The sequence below is a fragment of the Egretta garzetta genome, unplaced genomic scaffold (genome assembly GCF_000687185.1).
Source record: "Egretta garzetta isolate BGI_Z169 unplaced genomic scaffold, ASM68718v1 scaffold108, whole genome shotgun sequence".
Classification (NCBI taxonomy): Eukaryota; Metazoa; Chordata; class Aves; order Pelecaniformes; family Ardeidae; genus Egretta; species Egretta garzetta.
The window spans coordinates 1,959,900-1,979,170 of record NW_009260614.1 but is presented as its reverse complement, the minus strand read 5'-3'; the positions used below and the strand labels follow the sequence as shown (position 1 = coordinate 1,979,170).

At 49.6% G+C, this 19,271-nt stretch overlaps 1 protein-coding gene across 2 annotated transcripts in view; it reads right to left on the bottom strand.

Annotated features, from left to right (window-relative positions):
* Positions 1–6,637: 6,637 nt before the first annotated feature.
* The window catches only part of LOC104131883 (S-adenosyl-L-methionine-dependent tRNA 4-demethylwyosine synthase TYW1), a 119,442-nt gene continuing 106,808 nt past the window's right edge, over positions 6,638–19,271 (bottom strand). Inside the window, exons 15-17 of one of the 2 annotated variants that reach the window (XR_004842790.1) lie at positions 15,117–15,183; positions 8,496–14,899; positions 8,180–8,262 (exon numbers count right to left, since the gene is read on the bottom strand). Coding sequence is in view for 1 of the 2 variants with exons in the window: in XM_009645099.2 (XP_009643394.1) it covers positions 8,041–8,262 (222 nt within the window). In the remaining variant the exon portion in view is untranslated. Of the gene's footprint in view, positions 8,263–8,495; positions 14,900–15,116; positions 15,184–19,271 lie in introns of both variants that reach the window. The other variant, XM_009645099.2, reaches the window with a different exon arrangement.

The window sequence follows — 19,271 nt, the reverse complement described above, 5'->3', positions numbered from 1 at the left end:
GGAGGAGGCGAATGGAGATGTCCCTTGTCCCCACAGGCACCTGGCTGGGATGGCCGAGGGTGTCCGACCCACCCTGCAAACGAGGGACTTGTCCTTGGCTGGTTTAGGGAGCTGAACCGGCTCACGCTTAGGCAAGCTGGGCTCCACCCGAGCAAAAAACCAGCACATTTGGGGAGATTCCTCCCACCTGCATTTAACCACAATTTTTTTCCAAGCCATTGCTGCTGTTCTGAACTTTTTCCAGTTGCTTTTTTTTTTTTTTTTTGGCTGGAATGCTTTCTCATCGATTTCCATCTACCCTGAAAAGGGTTTTTTTCAGTTTAGAAAGTTTAATTCCAAAGATGCCACCAGTCACCATGCAATGGGGCAGCTGGGGCCCCTGGGGGGCAGCGAGCACCCACCCACCCTGGCAGCTCCTGACGGGCTTGAGCCCACCCTGAAATGAGGTGGGGAAGGAGGTGAAAATACCAAATCGCTGAAGCAGAAACTGCCCATGGGGAAAGACCCTCCCCAGCTCATCTTCTAGTGCAAACGTGCATGTTTAGCAGGGGTTTGGACTGGATGCTCTCTGGAGGTCCCTTCCAACCCCTGCCATTCTGGGACTCTGGGATTTTTAGGTTGTGAAGCCCTTGAGAAGTTTCTTTCCCCATTCAAAAGAGCAATGTATTTAAAAAAAAACCCAAACCTTTAGTGACTTTGTTCCTTAAAATATGTGAAGGTAAAGTGTGGGAGAAAATAAAGGAGAAAAAAAAAATCTAATTAATTCTCCCAAGAGATTGAATCTAAATTTCATGGAAAACCAGAACTGAGCATTTTACTGTTCATGGGGAAGCTTGGACCCCGAGGCCAGGGCGATCAGGCCAGAGGGATCAGCTGCTGGAGCTGTTCCTGCCCTAACAAACCCTCTTGTACTGCAAATTTTTGGCATCTTCTGTGCTTCACCCCCCCCAAAATTTCCCAGTGGAGGGCCCTGTGCCGGAATGCTGTCCCTGGGATGGGGTGTCCCTGGGGCTGGGGTGTTCCTGGGGATGGGGTGTCCCCAGGGTTGGGCGCTGCAGCCAGGCAAACATCCTCCAGGGAACCGGTATCGAGCGGCATTTCCCAGCTGCCACATCATGGTTTTTAGAGGTATAAAAGGAAAAGGCCAGGTCAGACAGGGCAATATCCCACCTGGGGTGCACACGCCAGGTCCCCCTTGGCTGTGAAGGGCAGCACTGGGAGCTCTGGCTACAGTGGTCCCTTGGGGAGGGGGCAGAGGGTCAGCCGGGAGCCGGGGAAAGTCCCAGTTGGAGTATGAGAGCGGGGGGATAGTGCCGAGAACACAGGGCAGGCTTTTGTTAAAAAAAGAAGAAATAGTAAAACTAATAGAAAGCCTACTGTGACAGTAAATTATTTCCAGTCTGACATGAACAACAGCTTCTGGGGAGATGCTTTAAATCAGCAGACTAAATATAACCGTTCTGGCATCCACCTCTTTGCATCCCCGGGGCTCTGCCATGTCCCTGGCCGCCCGCGGCGCCAGCGGCTGCAGGACTTTGGGAGCCCTTCCCTGCCCCGGCACCCCCTGCCATCGCACTCCCGTGGCCTCTCTCCACCTGGGGCTTCCCCACTTGGCAGAAGATGCTGATAATTCATTAAAACCAGTGATTTGCTCTTGGAGGTGGTTATCCCACCTCTGCCATCTTTCTGCAAACATTTCCCAGTGTCTCCTGGGGTGGGAGATCATCTTGGCATCACCTTTTTGAGGATTGCTTGTGACACCACGGCTGTGCAAACAGCAGAAAGACCTTTTCTTCCTCAGCCTTTCCAGATAATAACAGGGATGAAGTGAGAGGCCGGGATTTGCCTAAGCACCCGAGCACGCTGGCCCTGCTCTGGGAAGCTGGAGGACATGGCCACATGGGCTTGTGCCCCACACTGGCAGGGGGACGTGGGCACCAGGGACACTGTGGTGGATGGCGACAGCCACGAAATCACCTCCGCTTCGTGCTCCCATGGGCTTCAATTGTGCCGCTGCTTCCCGGATTTTGGGAGCAAAGATTTGGTCTGGCTGAAGGAGCCAGGTGACGCCTGGCATGGGTTCCTTGCCTCCTCCTGAAAGTCCCATCACTGCTGGAGGTGGGACCCAGGAGTTCCTGCCACCTCCATCCCCGCTGCAGCCAGAACTGGCTGGTTGGTCTGGCTCGGCTGGGGAGAGGAGGAGGCAGAGACGGAGCCGAGGAGGAGGAGGAGGGGAACGGGTGAGCTCCCACCTCCAGGAAAGCTCAGCTCCAGAAAAGCAAGGGCTTCTTTTGAAATATTTCCCCAGGATTAATTGCCTCCCCTTCGCTGCAGCGAACTGCTAGAGCAGCACATGTTCTCGCTGCCGGGTCAGGTCCCCTCCCGCGGGGCCCACAGCCTTTGCCAACTCCTGGCTCAGTTTGCAGTTGACAAAATGAAAAAGATGCCCTGCCTTCAATTAATTCCGATATCTTCTTCTTTTCCCCTCGAGGCACAATAGCAGCTCCAACATCATAAATGATTTAGGAGCAGAGCCAGATGCAGATGAAGCTGACGGATGACAATTGTCTATTTGGAGGGTGTTTTCCTGCTGGAGATTTTTGGAAACAAATATTTATCCTCGTTCAGAAACGAAACGCAACCCATGCCCTGAATGACTCACCCTGTGAGTCAGGGCACGGCGGCAGCGGGGGCGGACAGGGCCCGCCGGGGGGCGCATAAATGATTTAGGAGCAGAGCCAGATGCAGATGAAGCTGACGGATGACAATTGTCTATTTGGAGGGTGTTTTCCTGCTGGAGATTTTTGGAAACAAATATTTATCCTCGTTCAGAAACGAAACGCAACCCATGCCCTGAATGACTCACCCTGTGAGTCAGGGCACGGCGGCAGCGGGGCCGGACAGAGCCCGCAGGGTGGCGAGGAGCGCTGCCAGCCTCTGCCGTGGAAGGATGAGCTGGACCAGGCAGAGCAGCCAGGGCACAGGGCTCCTCAAATGCTCTCTGCTTTAAGTGGTTAAAATAATTTTTGCCCATTTTGCTTTTAGGATGGAAGCTCCCGAGCCTTCAGGTTGGCTGGCGAAGCAACAGGTCCCTCTTCGCTGGAAATGGTTCCCAGGAAGCCCATCGGGCCCTGGCTTTGGGCAAACCCCCCCAAACCAGAGGGAGGGCAGTTTCTTGGGGGGATCCTGGGCAGCCCTGAGGGCAGTGAGGCAGATGGAGAGCCCCTGCCCCCCAGCAGCACCATAGGCTCTGGTCCAGATTGAAACCTTTGGAAAAGGGGTTGGCATTACCCAGTTAGTGAGTCAAGTATATTTAGAAGGACAGACCATCACCATCACAAGAGCATGGGCTGATCCTGGGACTTTGGAGAGGTTTTCCTGGACTGGGGTCTCGGGCAGAACAGAAAAGACCTCACTGAACTAAAGATCACTTTTTTTCAGAGCACATCCCATACCATTAAAGCTTCTCTGTGAAAAACCCACAACCTCCAGCCCACCCGAGCGCCCTGGTGAGTGCCAATCTATTTTAAATCTAAAAGCAGCAATTTCAGGTGAGGCATGAAATGCTGTTGTTGGAGGCCAGGTAAAAAAACCCCAACCCTCCCAGGAGAAGCGAAGCTCCCCAGCCCCAGCAGAGCTCGAGCACGATCCCCGCTGCAGCTACAGCAGAACCGACACAGGCTGGCTGGGTCTCCAATTTAGCGTGGCCCCGAAATAGCTAGAGCCAGCGATTTGTGTTAGGTTGTACAGCTGAAAGCTACACGGGTAAGAGGATTGCTTTGGGATACGTGCATTGAAAGATTTGCTTTAAGCACAAGGCAATTCAAGTGTAATTGCGGGAGCGAATCTTGCCCAAATTGCTCTGAGAGCAGCTTCCAGATGTGCGATGGACCCCAGGGGGGATAAGCGGGTGGGTATTTGGGGGCTGTGCTTTCCCCCTAGCTGATGAGCAGGGGAAATCATGATTTTTCTACAACATCTCAGCTGCCAGTGCCTGTGGGGATGCCACAGCGTTGGCCTCAGTGCAGGTCACCCACCTTGTCCTTCTCCACTGCCCTCTCCTCCAAGCCCCAGTGGTGGTGGCCCCATCAGCCCCATCTCCAGAGCTGCAAACTGGGCACCAGCACAGTCAGGACAGAAATGCCCTGGAGCACAGCGGGGGGAGGACCAGGAGGATGGAGGGAACGCGAGGACGCAGGGAGGACCAGGAGAAGGATGGAGGGAACATGGGGACACAAGGAGGACCAGGAGAAGGATGGAGGGAACGCAAGGACAAAGGGAGGATCAGAAGGATGGAGTGAACATGAGGACACAGGGAGGACTGGGAAGAGGCCTCTTACAGCACCAGCAAGTCATTTCAACTGAGCCAAATGGCCGGTGAAGCCCTGCGTGACGGGGACAGCAGCAATTTGCGTGCCCCAAGGGGGCCTGGGAGAAGAAACTGCAAATGCCACAGCTGAGAGAAAACACACAGAGTTTTCTTTAGGGCTCCCCTAGGATTTCCAAGGGAGGGCACTGTCAGGGTTTTACGGAGTGTTTTACATGAAGTGCTCATCACCGTGGCAGCCCTTGAGGGCAGCAGCCCCAGGGCTCCTCTGGCACAGAGGCCACCTCTCCTGGGGCAGCACCAGCTCAGCTGCAAAGGAGCAGGGGATTGGGGCTGCTTCATCTGTCAGAGAGGTGGGAGCAGGATGGAGGTGTCTGGCCCAGGAGGCAGGAATAGGTGCAGAAGAGCTGGAATCCATGAAGGGGAATGCGGTGGGTTGTGGTGGACACCAAACACGCCGGCCCAAAACTCCAGCTGCGCCCACAGGCAACTGATGCTCCAGGATTAACAACAGCCCCCCAGAAAGCTCACATCTTGCCTAAGCTGCGAAGGACCTCGGTTAACCAGACCCACAGGAGGTTGGTAATGAGGAGACAGTGAAACACTCATGGACCTTCACTTCTTGTGGCACAAACAACTTCCCTTTCCTAGGACTTGGCGACAGGAAGGTCCTGCAGGGGCACAGCAATCCCACAGCTGATCAGAAAACAGAAGACCACTAACCAAACACACCTCTGGCAGCGTGGGAGTTGTCCGGGCTCGCAGATGTGAGCCAGGTCTTCCGAGAGCCTTGCGGAGCCGAGCCGGTGGCTGGAGAGTTCTCTGCACTTACTAAACATCTGTGTTCAGGTAGCTGCATCTCACCCCTGATGTTTTTACTCAAACCGCGTTAGTTCTGCAAAAATAAGCCCAGAACACAACAGTTTTTAACTCAAGTGTTGTCCAACACTGGGAATTTCAGAGAAGTCAGCTTCTCCACACAGCATCCCCCCCATCAGAAGAGGAGTCAGAGTACAGGTCTCACTAGTAAATGTGTTTTTTCCTGTTAACAGCTTCACATCTTTCAGCACAGAGCATCTGGGCTTTCCAGTGCTGCTAACCTTCACCCCAAAGCCCAATTAAATGGCGTCAAATGTGACCAAGAGAAGAGAGGAGTGACTGAGCAGAGGATGGGGCTGCCCCTGGTGAGGCTGTGGTGGGAACAGGGCAAATCCTTCTCCCTGAGGGGAAAGGAGAGCATCCTTTTGCTACCCCATTTGTTAAGGAGTTCAAATCCCTGTGACTAACCTGCCACAAGGATTTAGGAAGTTTTTTGTGAAAATATGGTCAGGAAAGGAAACAAAGTGTCATTTTGGAGACCTTGCTTGAAGGCAGGTGCCCCCCACTGACCCAAATACACAAAGACCCTCACCCAGAGCTTTACAGCCTTAATAAATCCCTGTCTTTTCTCCACCATTCACCGAGCAGCAAAATATATCACCAAGCACACAAAAAAACCCCATTTTCTGGTGGAAGGCAGCAATAAGCAGGTGCCCTCCCAGCTCAGCTTCATACCTACCTGCTCCCACGAATGGGGCTGTAAAGGATGAAACAGGAAGACACGTCTTAGCTGGGAAGCAGCACCACCAGCCCAGATGACCGAATCTCACCGTGATCATGGCCTGGCTCACCCCAATGGCAGCTTTCAAGACTGGCCATGATATGTGGTGGCCTGGGCACAGGGTCTCACCAGCATGGCTGGGACACTCGGCACCCCAAGCTCAGCCTCCAGCCAGATGCAGTCACGCACGTGGATACCTTGGGGCACAGGGTTGGCCTTCGGTGATGCAATGCATGCAGTGTGGCAGCGTTATCGTGTCAGGTTTCTGTCATCGGAAGGACAGATGGCTTGGAAATGTCCTGTCCCTCCCCAGGGCTTGCTGGTGCCACCTGCGTCCTACCTGGCATTGGCCTGAGGAAGCTTGGTGACTTCTCACCACCTCCAACCTCCATGCCATGCGCTGGGGAGCGGAGCCAGGTGACCAACCTGTTACAGCAGCCTCCATTGGCCAGGCCTTATCCATCATCCATGGATACACAGATGCTCTCCCTTCCACTCCAGGTGCTACCAAGAAAAAAAGAGGATATTCTGCAATGTTTGTGCTTTTGATCTCCGTAAAATCCCTTCAGCACCCCATCCTACAAAGTCTCATACAGCAATGACAACACAGGTGCTCTGGGGAAAATTACTTTATTTTCTTTCTTCTTCAGAAACACTTTTTAGAGTTGAAGAAATAAGGTTCTTTTTAAAAAAATAATCACAACCTCAGGAACAGTCCTATCCTCAGTGCGGCGGGTGCCGGGCATTGCAGGCTTATGGAGCTCACCATTAAGGTGAGAGTGTGTGAATGCCTCTGATCTCTGCTCCTGGAGATCCAGTGGGAAAGCAATGACACTCGAGCACGACCGTGTTTGCATTCCCACCAGCAGCTTACACCCCTGGGTCTAAACGTGTGTTTGCCACTGAACCTTTGCCACTCACTGGTGCTACAGCCCATGCAGATCTTGCATAAACAGAAAGGGAAAGGTTGTCAGCCTGTGGCAGCGGGGATTTTCCCAACAGAAGACAATCCAGCTCCCTCTCATTCAAATGCAATTTTCCAGCGAGGCTGCGGTACCTCCGGAGTGCCAGGCACGGCCCTGGGCCTCCAAGAGCAACACTCGAGGACATGCCACTGGACCTCCTGCCTAGGCATCACCTCTCCAAACTAAGAGCTGGTTGACACGAGAGATCTCAACCGCATTCAGTTTTCATGTGCATCACATTACCACCTCCAGCCAAAGCAGCAGCGACACTGTTGACTTGCCCATGTGGAGTGAGGGAGAAGCTGCTGACAGCCAGGCCTGGTGGCTCCCCACAGCACGTCCTCACCTGCAGCAGGACAGGGGACGCACACGGCGGGAGCCTGGTGGGGCTCTGAAGAATTCTGTGTGTTGTTTAGGGCTGCTGGAGGAGCGCGATAAAACTACTCTGAAAAATATTCATTGCCAAACCCATGAAGTTGGATAATCTTTGGAGAGATATCAGAAGTTGCAGATGATACTAAGAGCAGTGCTGTTACTTAGACCATTCCCAAGCTTCAGCTTCTTGGGGCTGAGGTCTTTATAGGAACTGGCACAAGTGTTTCAAATACATAAATCTTTCTTACTGTCTGTACGATGATACTTCCAGCAGGGCTCAGGCTTTAGCTCCAGATCCTTCTGCAGTTCCACCTGCACAGATCCAACCAGCCTGTGGCGTTGAAATCCCCTTGGCATTTATCCTTATGGATGCGGAATGTTTTGCTGCCAAGTTGGATACCAGCACGTGCTGGGCTCTCCTCACAGCAGGGCACAAAAGTCAAACAAACGCTCCCCCTCCAGACCCAACTCTAAACACTCTCCACTGCAGAGACCACAGCCACTGCCTCCCCCTCATCACGCTACCACTTAGGATGCATTGCTGGCATGCACCATTTGTGACTTATCTTGAGATAAGAGAGCATTAAAAATATTTTCATCCAAGAAGCCCTAAAACCAGGAGGGAAGGGTTAAATAAAGGCTTTTACCCTCCTTGTCAATACCAAACGTCAGGAAAATCTAGGTGAATAGATTCAAAATCAGTGTCAGCCTAGAAGTGGGGACCAAACCTCAGCAGGCAGCCAGCTCAGCGTTCGGTGAGCCCCAGCCTAACCTCAGCACCCAGAGATATCTCTCACTTTGTTCTTCCGCTGGTATCTTATGTCCATGGGATCGAATCCCCTTTCTCTGGACCCAAACAGGGCCCAGCGAGGCGTTCTGGCTGTATAATCAGCTGCTGTGAACGTCTGCCCCCCGCCGCTCCTCTCCTGCTCTTGCACCAGCTCCTGGAAGCGGTCGTAGTTGATCCAGGTGCACCACTCGCCATCAATCCGGAACTGGAAGGAAAGGAAACATGTTACCAAGCCAGGGAGCAACGAGGAGTACCAAGTACCACATCTATGCTAAGACAAGCTGGATGCACGTTAAATTGGTTACCCGGCTGTGGTCTTTTTTTAATTTTGTAGCAACATTAAGGTCCAGGGTACAGCCATCCAGCAGCTAATGTAAGGTAACTGCTTTAACAGAAAAAAAAAAAAGAAGTTCAGACAGACAAATACCCAGGACTTACTGTTTCTGAGCCACCTTTCATCCAGGGGTTTGACAACACACACAGATACAGGATGGCCGTATTCCTTACAACTTCAGTCATCTAGTGCTGCCTACCAGCAGATAATCTCCACCAGGGTTTGACCGCTGGGTGCTTTGCCAGTCCCTACCAGCACTTCAGCCCCGCTTTGCCAGGAGGAACGGGATGCTTCCATGGTGCATCCCAAAGCCATCCCAGGAGAGTCTGCACTTCCCAGGTGTCACCTGTACCTGAAAGACCTTGGTTTGGGGAAATGGAAGAGCCCTGGAAGAAACATGTGCATGTGCGAGCAATGCCCAGGTACCCCTGGATGAAGGGACCTTTCCAAGGGCAACCAAAGCCCCTGTTGGGAGCCTGTGACACTGACTCCCAGGCAGCCACAGCTTGGCAAAATACTATGGGACCAACACCAGATCCGTGTGCTGTGGTACTTGGGATGGATTTGGGTGATACTTGAAAGGGGCAAGAGAGCTGTGTTTGGGAATGGGGGAGGATAAAAAGGTTTAATGACATGAATCCTCTTTCCGTGTGAAAATTGTAAAAATTACTTATTTTGACAAGCTGAAGCTGCATTTGTCTAGCAGACCTGCTTTGCTAATTTAGCAACAGCCCTGACTGAATCCTCAACTAGGATTTATCTGGGCTAAGAGCTTATTATGCATTTCATCCACAAAAAAAAGGAAAAAAAAAAAAAAGAAAACAGACTGAGTCCCTGTTTTGTTTTGGATTTTTTTTTTTTTTTTTAAAAAAAAAAACCCTGATGGCTACACATTGAAAATGGCACTTGACTTTCTGCCCAAGAGCTAAAAGCTTTTTTGGTTGGAAAAACTGCTGATACCTGCAAAATTTTGCAATCAAACCTTGCTAATGCTAATCTATTGCTGCCTGCGTAATTACAGAGAATTCTTGCAGGAGTCATCTTCTGCACGGAGCGGAGACATGAGGCTGCAGAGCCAGAGCAGCGGGGAACAAGTCGCGCCGTAAATAAACTCACCCAGTGCTCGTTCTTCATACGCTAAGGGGGAGGCCACGTTTCACCACGGTGACATGGCCTTTCCAGTGTGCATGGCCGCAAGTAAAGCAAGAGCAGAGGAAATGACGTCTCGCCTGGAAAGCAGCAGGTCTCAAAGAGGATCCAGGCTCAGGAGACCTGAACTTCGCTCCCGGTGAGCGTGGAGGTGCTATGTGACGAGTCCACACCATGTGGAAAACTCCCCAGTCCCCCCAGATTTGATTCACCAACGCTCAGCAAATTCTCACACAAATTAAGGGCAAACCCCACCCCTCCCAGCCCCCAGGATCCAGCAAAGCCTTTCACACACACAGCACATGGGAGAGTTGTTCAGCACACAAGCTGTTGAGCTTATTCCCACAATGGGTATGGAGCGCTCCTACCACGTCAGGCAGGTCCCTAGAGAGCCTTGAGGGCATCTAAGAGAAACCTAGCACAGAAAGAACAAAACCATTGCCAAGGCTTGAACTCAGCTGAATAGGCGATGGGTAAAGCCCATTTCCCTGAAAACCAGCTCATCTCTGGAGGGAAGGGGGAGCTTGCAACGAGCCATTAACCCTGTAGCCAAGAGCAGCTCAGCAAGAGCCCCGAAACCACAGGAGATACCAGTGCCACCCTGACCAGTAGAAATGAGGGTATGGACTGCAGCCACACCCCCCAACCCAAACACTGGTCTGATTCTGCCTCTCCAGTATCTTCAAGCTAGAAACCACACAAAACCAGCGTACTATCACCCGCCGGAGATACTGAGAACTGTTTCTGGGCTATTTCCAGAAAAAGCCCTGCTCAGACCATCGCTGTCTCAAGCCAGTCAGTAGTGATGCAGCTGCACTCACAACCGGTTTAACTGGCAACGATGGGCAAAAAACCACCATCCCATGGCGTCACTACCAGTGCTTTCATCATCCCCAGCAGCTTCAGTGTTGGCATAACACTGTCGCTGCCCAGCCGAGGGCAGAAGCTGTCTTGTATAGGGATGAGAGCCTGACAGGAGTTTCTGGGACACAATCAGATGGTTTCTCTCTTTTTAGAAGCAAACTCATGTTTTTCCCCCCATATCATGCCGTGGCTGCATCTCACCCCCATCAGCTCTCCTTCCGCAGTGCCAGTGACCTTTGATGAGGGTAGTGGCAGAAGGAAACATGATCAAAGATCTCCCAGCACCAGCCCCCAAAAGTCCCGGTCACCTGGAGCTGGGCAGCAAAGCTTTCAGTGGCCACCGGAGGCGGCGCGCAGGGGAGCGAGCGAGGCAGCGGCTGGCCCGAAGGCTCGCACAAGCCACGTGCATTGCTCTGCACCCTGAACTTCGGCCAGGTCAAAGTGAGATTTTCCAGCTATTTAATTTGACTTCATTGGAATGTGCAGCTCCCGACACAACAGAGCTGGAAGCCGCACGCTGCGGACTGAGGTGACGATACCATTCCCACCAGAACAACCAAATGAAGGCTGCCTGCACTACAAAAGCAGATTAAATAATATTAAATATTTTTAGTGCTGCAATAGCACAGCTATAAACCACAAAGAAATGGGAGCAATCCTTTAAGTGTGTCATGGGAAGCAATTACTTCTGCTGAGGAATAAAAAACATGGACAAAAATGGGGTGGGGGAGAACAGCCTCAATTGCCCGCAAGATTTACAGATTTTATTTTAACCATTTTGTGATTATTCCACAGATAACAGACAATTTAAGACTCAGAATAGTTTCACAGCACCCATATAACAGGCGAGCCAATGCTAAGCATCAGTGGTATTTCAGACTAATGCAGTCAGGTTTTTTATTGAATTTTTCATTACCTGGTTAAGTCTTTTAAGGTGATAAATAAATCAAAAAAAGACAAATGGCTGAAACCCTTCCCTTGTTTGGTTTTCTTTTTTTTTTTTTTAAAGCTAGCATCATAAAAAAAGTAACAAAACTCTTTCAGCTGGCTCTGAAGCCAGGCTGTTTGTCTGGAAATGCAAACTCACCCTCCCCAAGCCAGCACACGCCTTCCCCTTGGAGGCCGTGCTCCCAGGGACCCCAGCTCCCACCACCAACCGCTCCCTACGGCCACGGCACTGGTGCACAGTGATGCAAAACCTGCCCGACTTCTGCAGATCCTACGGCCCGGGCGAGGAGCATGGCCCCCAGCAGGCATCAAGGCGGGGAAAAGGAGAGGCAAAGGCAATGAGAAGAAACCGGTGATGGCCTTTGAGCCCAGAAAGGTGGTGTGACGCTGGGCCCCCACTGGGGACGTTTGCCAAGGGGTTACACAGCTCTGCCAGGAATGGCGCGGCTGGCCCAGGGGAGCCACAGGGCAAAAGGACGGAGCTGCCTGCCCGAGGCTGTGGCGTCCGCGGGCACGGCCCATCCCTCAACCAGCCTATACAACACTAACATATGTACTGCAAAGAGAAGCAGAAGCCAGGGCGGGAATGCAGAACCAAGTTACCTGGGAGCATCCACAGAGCATGGCCAACACCTCCTTTTTCTCTTATAACTCACAAGAGTGGGTATGAATGGGAAATCTCTCCAAATTATCTTTTGCAGTAGGTTTACAGCCGCTCCAACTGCAGAGAGAGAAGCTTCTTGCTACAGCAACCCATCAGCAGTCATGAAGGGGAAGAGCCACATGACAGATTTCTTTTCTTATCAACATATTTGCATAAACAATTTTTTGGGGGTAAAAAACTGCGTGTGTGTATTGAGGACAATACAGTAGTACAATTTACTACCTTCCTCCAGACATGCATAATTTCCAGAAATAAATACAGGGTTTCTGTGAAGGGATAAAATATAGGAGAGAAGCAGAGATGGTGGCACGTGAAACGCTAACACTGAAAAATGGAAGTCAACCAAAAATCCATTAGTTTGTCCTAACAAGGATAATCTCATACTTTCTTCAGAGAAAAAACACACTGAAACGAGGAGGCTCCTCTTCATCCACTCACTCGGGTCTTTCACTAAAAAAAATTTAAAATTAATGTATTTTCAGGAAAGGGCTATGGGCTATGTAAGAGAATACAGCAGAGCAGTGGAGCAAAGCCCGCTGCAGCTCCTTGCAGACCTCGTTCTCACAGAGCAAACCCTGGGTTGGAAGGACAGAGCCCATCCCCGACAGGGAGAGGACCCACAGGGAACCTTTCTCTGATGAGCTGTGTTGCAATGCAGCATCCCTGAAGAGCAGAGGGAAGACTGGGTAGAGAAAGCAGAGCTTTGGGTCTTGCAACAGCTGCTCTTCAATTACTTGAGGGCACAGAGTCCAACAAATGGATTCTTCCCCGGGCAGATGCACAGGGTTTAATGGTTGAATGCAGCAGTTTCAGGCGTAGTTTTTAAGACGATGCAAAAAAAAAAAAAAAAATAAAATCAGTGGTAAGCAGGGAAAGGGGTGCATGCTTCCATTGCAGGGAGGCACAGAAACTGGTGTCGCATCATGCAGGAGGGCCCGCTGCTCCTCTGAGGGCTTTTCTATTTATCATTTCCAGCATTTTAAAACCTGACTTTGCCAAATGTTTCAGCCGATGCTTATTTTGGTTTGCAGAAAGCACGAGACATTAAAGGAGCATTTTGCAAAAGCAAGTGTCAGCAGCTCAGCTTCTGTAAGGCCAGCAGGTCCAATGCTTCCCATCCCAAAACACGAGTTAAACCCAACTGCAAGCTCGGCTCTTAGACATTCAGAAATGATTAAGTCTTCTCCCTGCCCGAGCACAAAATCCCAGCCAAGCAGCACACTGACAGCTCACACAGGGGCTGTGCTGCCGGGTACCCTGCTCCCTGTCTGCCCTCCCCACGGAGAGGATGGATCCAGCCCTGTCCCCACAGCTTCTCCCAGCTGCCACCCACAAACCAGCTCCCAAGTGCCAGCAGCGACGCTGCTGCCCATGGCTTTGGCGACCCAGGGCTGCAAAGATGCACTGGATGTTGCAGGCATGGGGTTGCTTTAAGGAAAAAAAAAACAAAAAAACAAAAAACCAAAAACCAACACAAAACAAACCAAAAAAAACCCCCAAAACCAAAACCAAAATAATTTTGTGCACATTTTTTTTTATGGGAAGTTATGCATTCAGAGCCTGAAATATTCCAGACCCTGTGCTGCCTGAGTGTTCAAACACACCAAGGGATTTTAAAAAAAAACAACCCAACCCCCACCACTTCACTCCATTTATTCCCAAGAAGAAAACTCATCTTTGAGTTATCTTTGGAGAAGCAGCCAGGATATCCTCAGTCTGTTTTGCAGTGGCTTTCCTTCAAATACTTTCTTTGCTGAGCTTAAATATATCCTTTGGCTGCTAAGGAAAAGCATCGTTCTGGAGAGATGAAGCACAGCTTTGTGCACAGGTCTTAAGCAGATTTATTTATTTTTAATTCCATGCTTACATATCTATGGTCCTGTAGCTCAAAAAGGGGTTTGCAAGCATCCGTGCAGCCTCCTGCCCTTGTGTCTCTGGGCGAAGGAGCCCACAGGGTCACTGAAGACCACTCATCCCACATGAGCAGACTACAGGGCTTATATTAAGAATAGTTTGAGGAAAAAAAAAAATATCTGTAGTAGAAATGCTCCTTGCCTTAGAACCCCTGGTAGCAGCTGGAACAACTCAGCAGCCTCAAAGTACTGCAAACTTCATCAGTCTGCAGAGAGATATGTGAATGTTCATATATGTGTACATGAATTCACACATGAATACGCATATGTGAATATGCAAACACAAAAATAAATCCATCCCGGCTACTTTTTATGCTGACCACAACCGGCCACGTGGCAGGGCAAGAGTTAACACCCATCATCATCCCTTTTATTTCCCCTTACTGTTTCACTGTAACCAAAGAACCCAGGGGGCCCTTACAGAGCCCAGGGGACACTTTCAGAGCTCAGGTCTGCTGCAGCGGATTGGCCCTAAAGAAACAGCACAAAGCTTGCAGAGAATCGCACTGTGAACCACATCCACACATTTGCTGGGTTACCGCACACATCTGGATTTTCTATCGTGGACAGACTGAAGTCTCACAAACTGTCTAGACAGTGCAGCTGGGCTCTTGCAGGCTGCAGGAATTTAAACACCGCAACAGCCAAGGGTGAAGCTGGGACACACAGGTTCATTCCACTCTTGCCACAGCTGCCTTGCCAGTCTTTACCTTTATGATTCCCCTTCTGAAAAATAAAATCACATCTTCCCACTCCACTCTGCTTCGCACAGTCGCTTGGCTTAGAAGCATTTAAGACCACTGGTACCTGAAACAGGAGATGTCTAAATAGAGGGTGATGCCACATCAGGGGTGTTGCTTGGGAATCAGCTACCACCCCAGACTTGCAGTGTGGCAGCTTTCAGCTACCGGTTCCCTACCACCAGTCTCCACCATCAGCCACTTCTCTGGGCACAACATCAAACAGACAGCTGGAAAAAATGATCTTGATGGCTCCAGTCCTGAGCTCCATCATTTAAATTTGAAGACAGCCCATCGTCCCAGTAAACAAAACAGCTTCTACATTTTCACACGGGGTATTATTAAACCCATCACATACAACTGCCATGTCTAGTCTCACCACCTGCCAGTATGAAGCTCTCCAAGACAAACAAATAATTAATTGAATTATTACACACAGTTTCTCACCTAATTAAGGCTCACAATTATTTAAGGCTCCCTTTGTTCGACAGTGGAAGTGGCTGAACTAGAGTCACTGAGGAAAAGGAGGAGGAATATTGTAGATAAATTACTCTTAACAGGGTCATATTGCTTGTTAAAAAGCGAAAAAACCTTTTCTTTTTAATTACCAGTTGTAACCTCAGGCATTAGGGGGAAGAAATTAAGATGAAGCTGGTTATTGAGTTACAAATGGGTGCAATAGAAGGTTGGAGTCCAACAGGACACCAGGCATGCAGAGGCGAGAGCCTCGCTACATCCCACGTCCATGGGGCTAAACAAAAATCTGCCCCATGACCCCTTAAACCCGCCCGAAACTTTGCAGACAGCATCTATGGATAGTACCAGATGTTTCCATCAATTTTAGATGGAAACAAGGAAGTAGCCTTGCAGTTACACAGTCAGTGACTTAAATGAGTGCTCATGAGCAATCCGACATGTCATGGCAGATGAAACCCCTTCCGACACTGGCACCCAGGACGCCTGGGAAGGGGACTCGCTATTGCGTTCTCCAAGGGAGCGGAATAAAAAGGTGACAACAAACCACCGCCAACCCTCACCAGCGCTGCACGGCCCTGTGCCCTGGGACTGCTCCTCTGCAACTGCTTCTGTTTATTACATCTAATCCTGCGTGAGTTATTCTAAAGAAAAGATTCATTATTGCAGATTTATTTTTTTTCTAATCCCTGCCCACTGCAGAACAGAACATCTCATCTGCCAATTAAAGCCAGGACTGCATCCAGTTTTAATTCCGATGGATGAGAAACGGATTACTTTAGCACAACTGTGATCTTCTTTTAATAACTAACAGATCAAGCACAGCAGAGCTACCTTCTTATTTGGAAGGAGACAATGGAAAGAAAAGAAAAAAAAAAACCCCTTCAGAAAACACTATTTTGTACTTAGGCCTGCACTAAGGCTGTGCTCTGGCTACTGAGACACCTCATCCTCAGCTGGGGGGTAACCCCATCCCCGGCGCCTGCTGCGGGCACAGGGGGGTTGCACCTATTTGCTGACCTTCTGACACGAAGCACAACCTAACTTTGTTTTTCCTCTTGCGCTGTAACAAGTACTGGGCAACTGATGGGGGAATAGGCAGAGAACGCGATCCAAATTCTGGATCTGGGATGCGGGATCGCAAGGACAGCCTGCGTTCTCCACATGATTTGCAAGGCAGGAAGGAAATAAACTGACGGACTATTTTTCTCCAATATAACCCTTGTTAGTGGATCTGCAGCTGGTAGTTAAGTGCTTCCTTTTCCTCCCTAAATATAGATGAAATGCTCAGCATGGAACAACTTCAACGCCTTTCACCCAACCTCTCAAGCCTTCTGCAAGCGCAGCCAGGACACACGTGAAGCCTTAGTGTCCCAGCCAAGCCCCCACGGTACAGTTGCAGGCGGTGCTGGAAAAAAACCCAGTGGGAAGGAAAAGGCCAATTCCCTCTTCACTGGGAAGATTTCTTGGTTGATGGAGAGCAATGAGCACCTTTGGCCAGGCTATTATCTCTCCCCAACTCGTTTCGGTTCAAACCACCCATGACACGCGCCTTGGAGGTACCCTGTGTAGCCTTGGCACTGCAGGTTATGGGAAATGAAACAATTACAGGGACCTTCCTAAAAGCATCTGCCTTGGGTCATTCTGTGGATGCCAGGCTCACCCTGCAGTGCTGGAGAAGGCGACGCTAACCCAGACTGCATCTACCGGGGAAATAATCTAAGGGGTGAGACCAGGCAGGTCCAGGGCACAGGACTGCATCCGCACCAGCAGGGAACATCTGGGTCCAAGGTACAGAGTCGGATCTGCTCATGGAAGTCAGGCAGATCCATTTGTAAGGCAAAAAAAGGACAACACCAGCCACTTTTCTGAGCCCACCCTGTTAACTGAGACCTCCAAAGGCAGCAAATTCAACGGGATTTGGGGACTGTTCCCTGTGCTGCGAGTGGCTACTGGACACGGAAATCAACCTCGGTATCACAGGGAAGAGGCAGGGACACTCACCCGCTCCAGCAGACTCGCTAAGGACCAGACCGAGCAGCAGCACACGGCACAGACTGCCCTCCTGAGAAACTCGCAGCTGTAAAGTAAAGGGGAGAACATGGCCGGGAAACAACCCGCTCGCAGAAGCCAGGGAGGTATGTAAGCGAACGTACCAGGAGAGAGCTGTCAGGCAAGCATCTCGACACAACAGAGCGGGTTGCAAACACACGTGTAAAGCAAACTCAACAACGTGGGGCAGGGGGTTTTATTCTAGAAATTACCAAGATGCTAACTTTCATTCAAAAAAAAAAAAAAAAAAACAACCTCTGCTGCAGGGCGGCTACAGCACATTCCCCCTTCCTAAGTACTAACAAGTACTAACGATCGCCTCGAGGATTCATTTATTGTTACAACCCAGGAAAAGCAGCCACCTAAGGTCTCTCTCTGGAAAAGGTTATTTGAATTAGCTGTTAAATTATAAAGTTGCCACTGTCTTAATATCTCAGCCAATTAGCTCGAAAGCACTGTAATAAATTAATTTTTTTTGTACCATGGTGTTTATAGGATTTGCTGCAAAGGAAATATAATTAATCAAGAATTTAGCACTATGGCTGAAGAAAAGAATCAGAGAAGATGAAGCCAAAGCACACCGGGCACCTCTCCAGGAGAGCTGGAAACCAGCATGCTGGGGGGAGCAGAAAGCTGGGGAGAGGATGCAGAAAAGCTGGGGAAGGGAAGCGCCCCCACCCATGGGAGCCCAGATGGAGCCAAGGGAGGGCTGTGCTCAACCCGGCCGTCCTCGCTTGTCATAGAATCATAGAATTGTTTGGGTTGGAAAGACCTTTAAGGTCATCGAGTCCAACCGTTGACCTAACACTGCCATCCCACCACTAAACCCTGTCCCTAAGCAATAGAATCATAGTCCTTCAAGCTTAAGCAGCTGACATACCGCTGGCCCCCCCAAAAGTGGAAATACTGGTAACTAATGGGGTTTCAGGTCACACCAAGAAGGGCACAGGCCTTCCCTGGGTTATTTTTTAGTGCTCTGTGAAGGGTAACTGGAAAACAAGCATTTTACTGCAAGGCTTAAGTTTATGAGAGCTTTTAAGCTGTCCCTGAATAGCGCAGGAGTGCCAGGTCCAAAGCTCTCTGAGGTTAAGCGGGGGACATCTCACCGCGGGACTCATCGTGTCCCAAAGGCTTTCACAGGCGCCTCCCCCGTGACTGCAGGAAGACAATCGGGCACCAGGAGCCCGCCTCTGCTCAGCAGGGAGAGGGAAAAAAAAACCCAAAATGGGGATGGGGGACAGGGGGAAGACACGTGGAAGCCTAACAGTAGATTTTTCAAGGCACTGAAGCACCACAAAAATGCAACAGCTCCTATTTCTATATCACTTCTTGATTTCCTGAGAAAGGAAAAATCACAGCAGACAAACTAAGTGCAGTTTCCTCTGCCTAAAATCCCTTTTTCTCCCTAAATCCCCGGCCTTAAGAGTTTCAGAGTCCAAGTCCTAAACTCTTATCTATCAAGGAAGAGGGTGCCAATCAGTGATTCTCCATAATTCCCAGAGCCGAGGCTGCAGGATGCATTATTTCTCTGACATTTCCAGACTCTTTCATACAGGCTGGCATTTACTGTATTTGTAGTATTTATTATACGAATTGTATATGTATTTATTTATTATTATATTATTTATACATTGTATATGTATTATCTATGTATTGTATATGTATAATTACATATATGAATTTATTGTATGTACAATATATAGTATTTATTATTATATTTATAGTATTGACTGGCATTAAAATTTATTAATATGAGCATTGCCTGAACACCTCAAAACTCCGACCTAGAAGAGCACATTGAAATAAATCACATTTCCTAATGATTTTTATTAACATCTTCCTGCAACCCCTTAACTTTTTAAAGATGCCTTTGATTTTGCAGTTACTCACTACAGTTTGATTGTTCCCAGAGTACAGGTTTTCAGCAAGTAACGTTCACTGACAAATTTTATTCTCCACTGGAGCCTGAAATTCAGAATTAAAAGTAATAGAAATAAATTTATTTTTTATTAGTTATTTTAGTACTGAGTATAGATTGTTTCCAAAAGATGCCCTATCCTAACGGCTTTGGAAAGC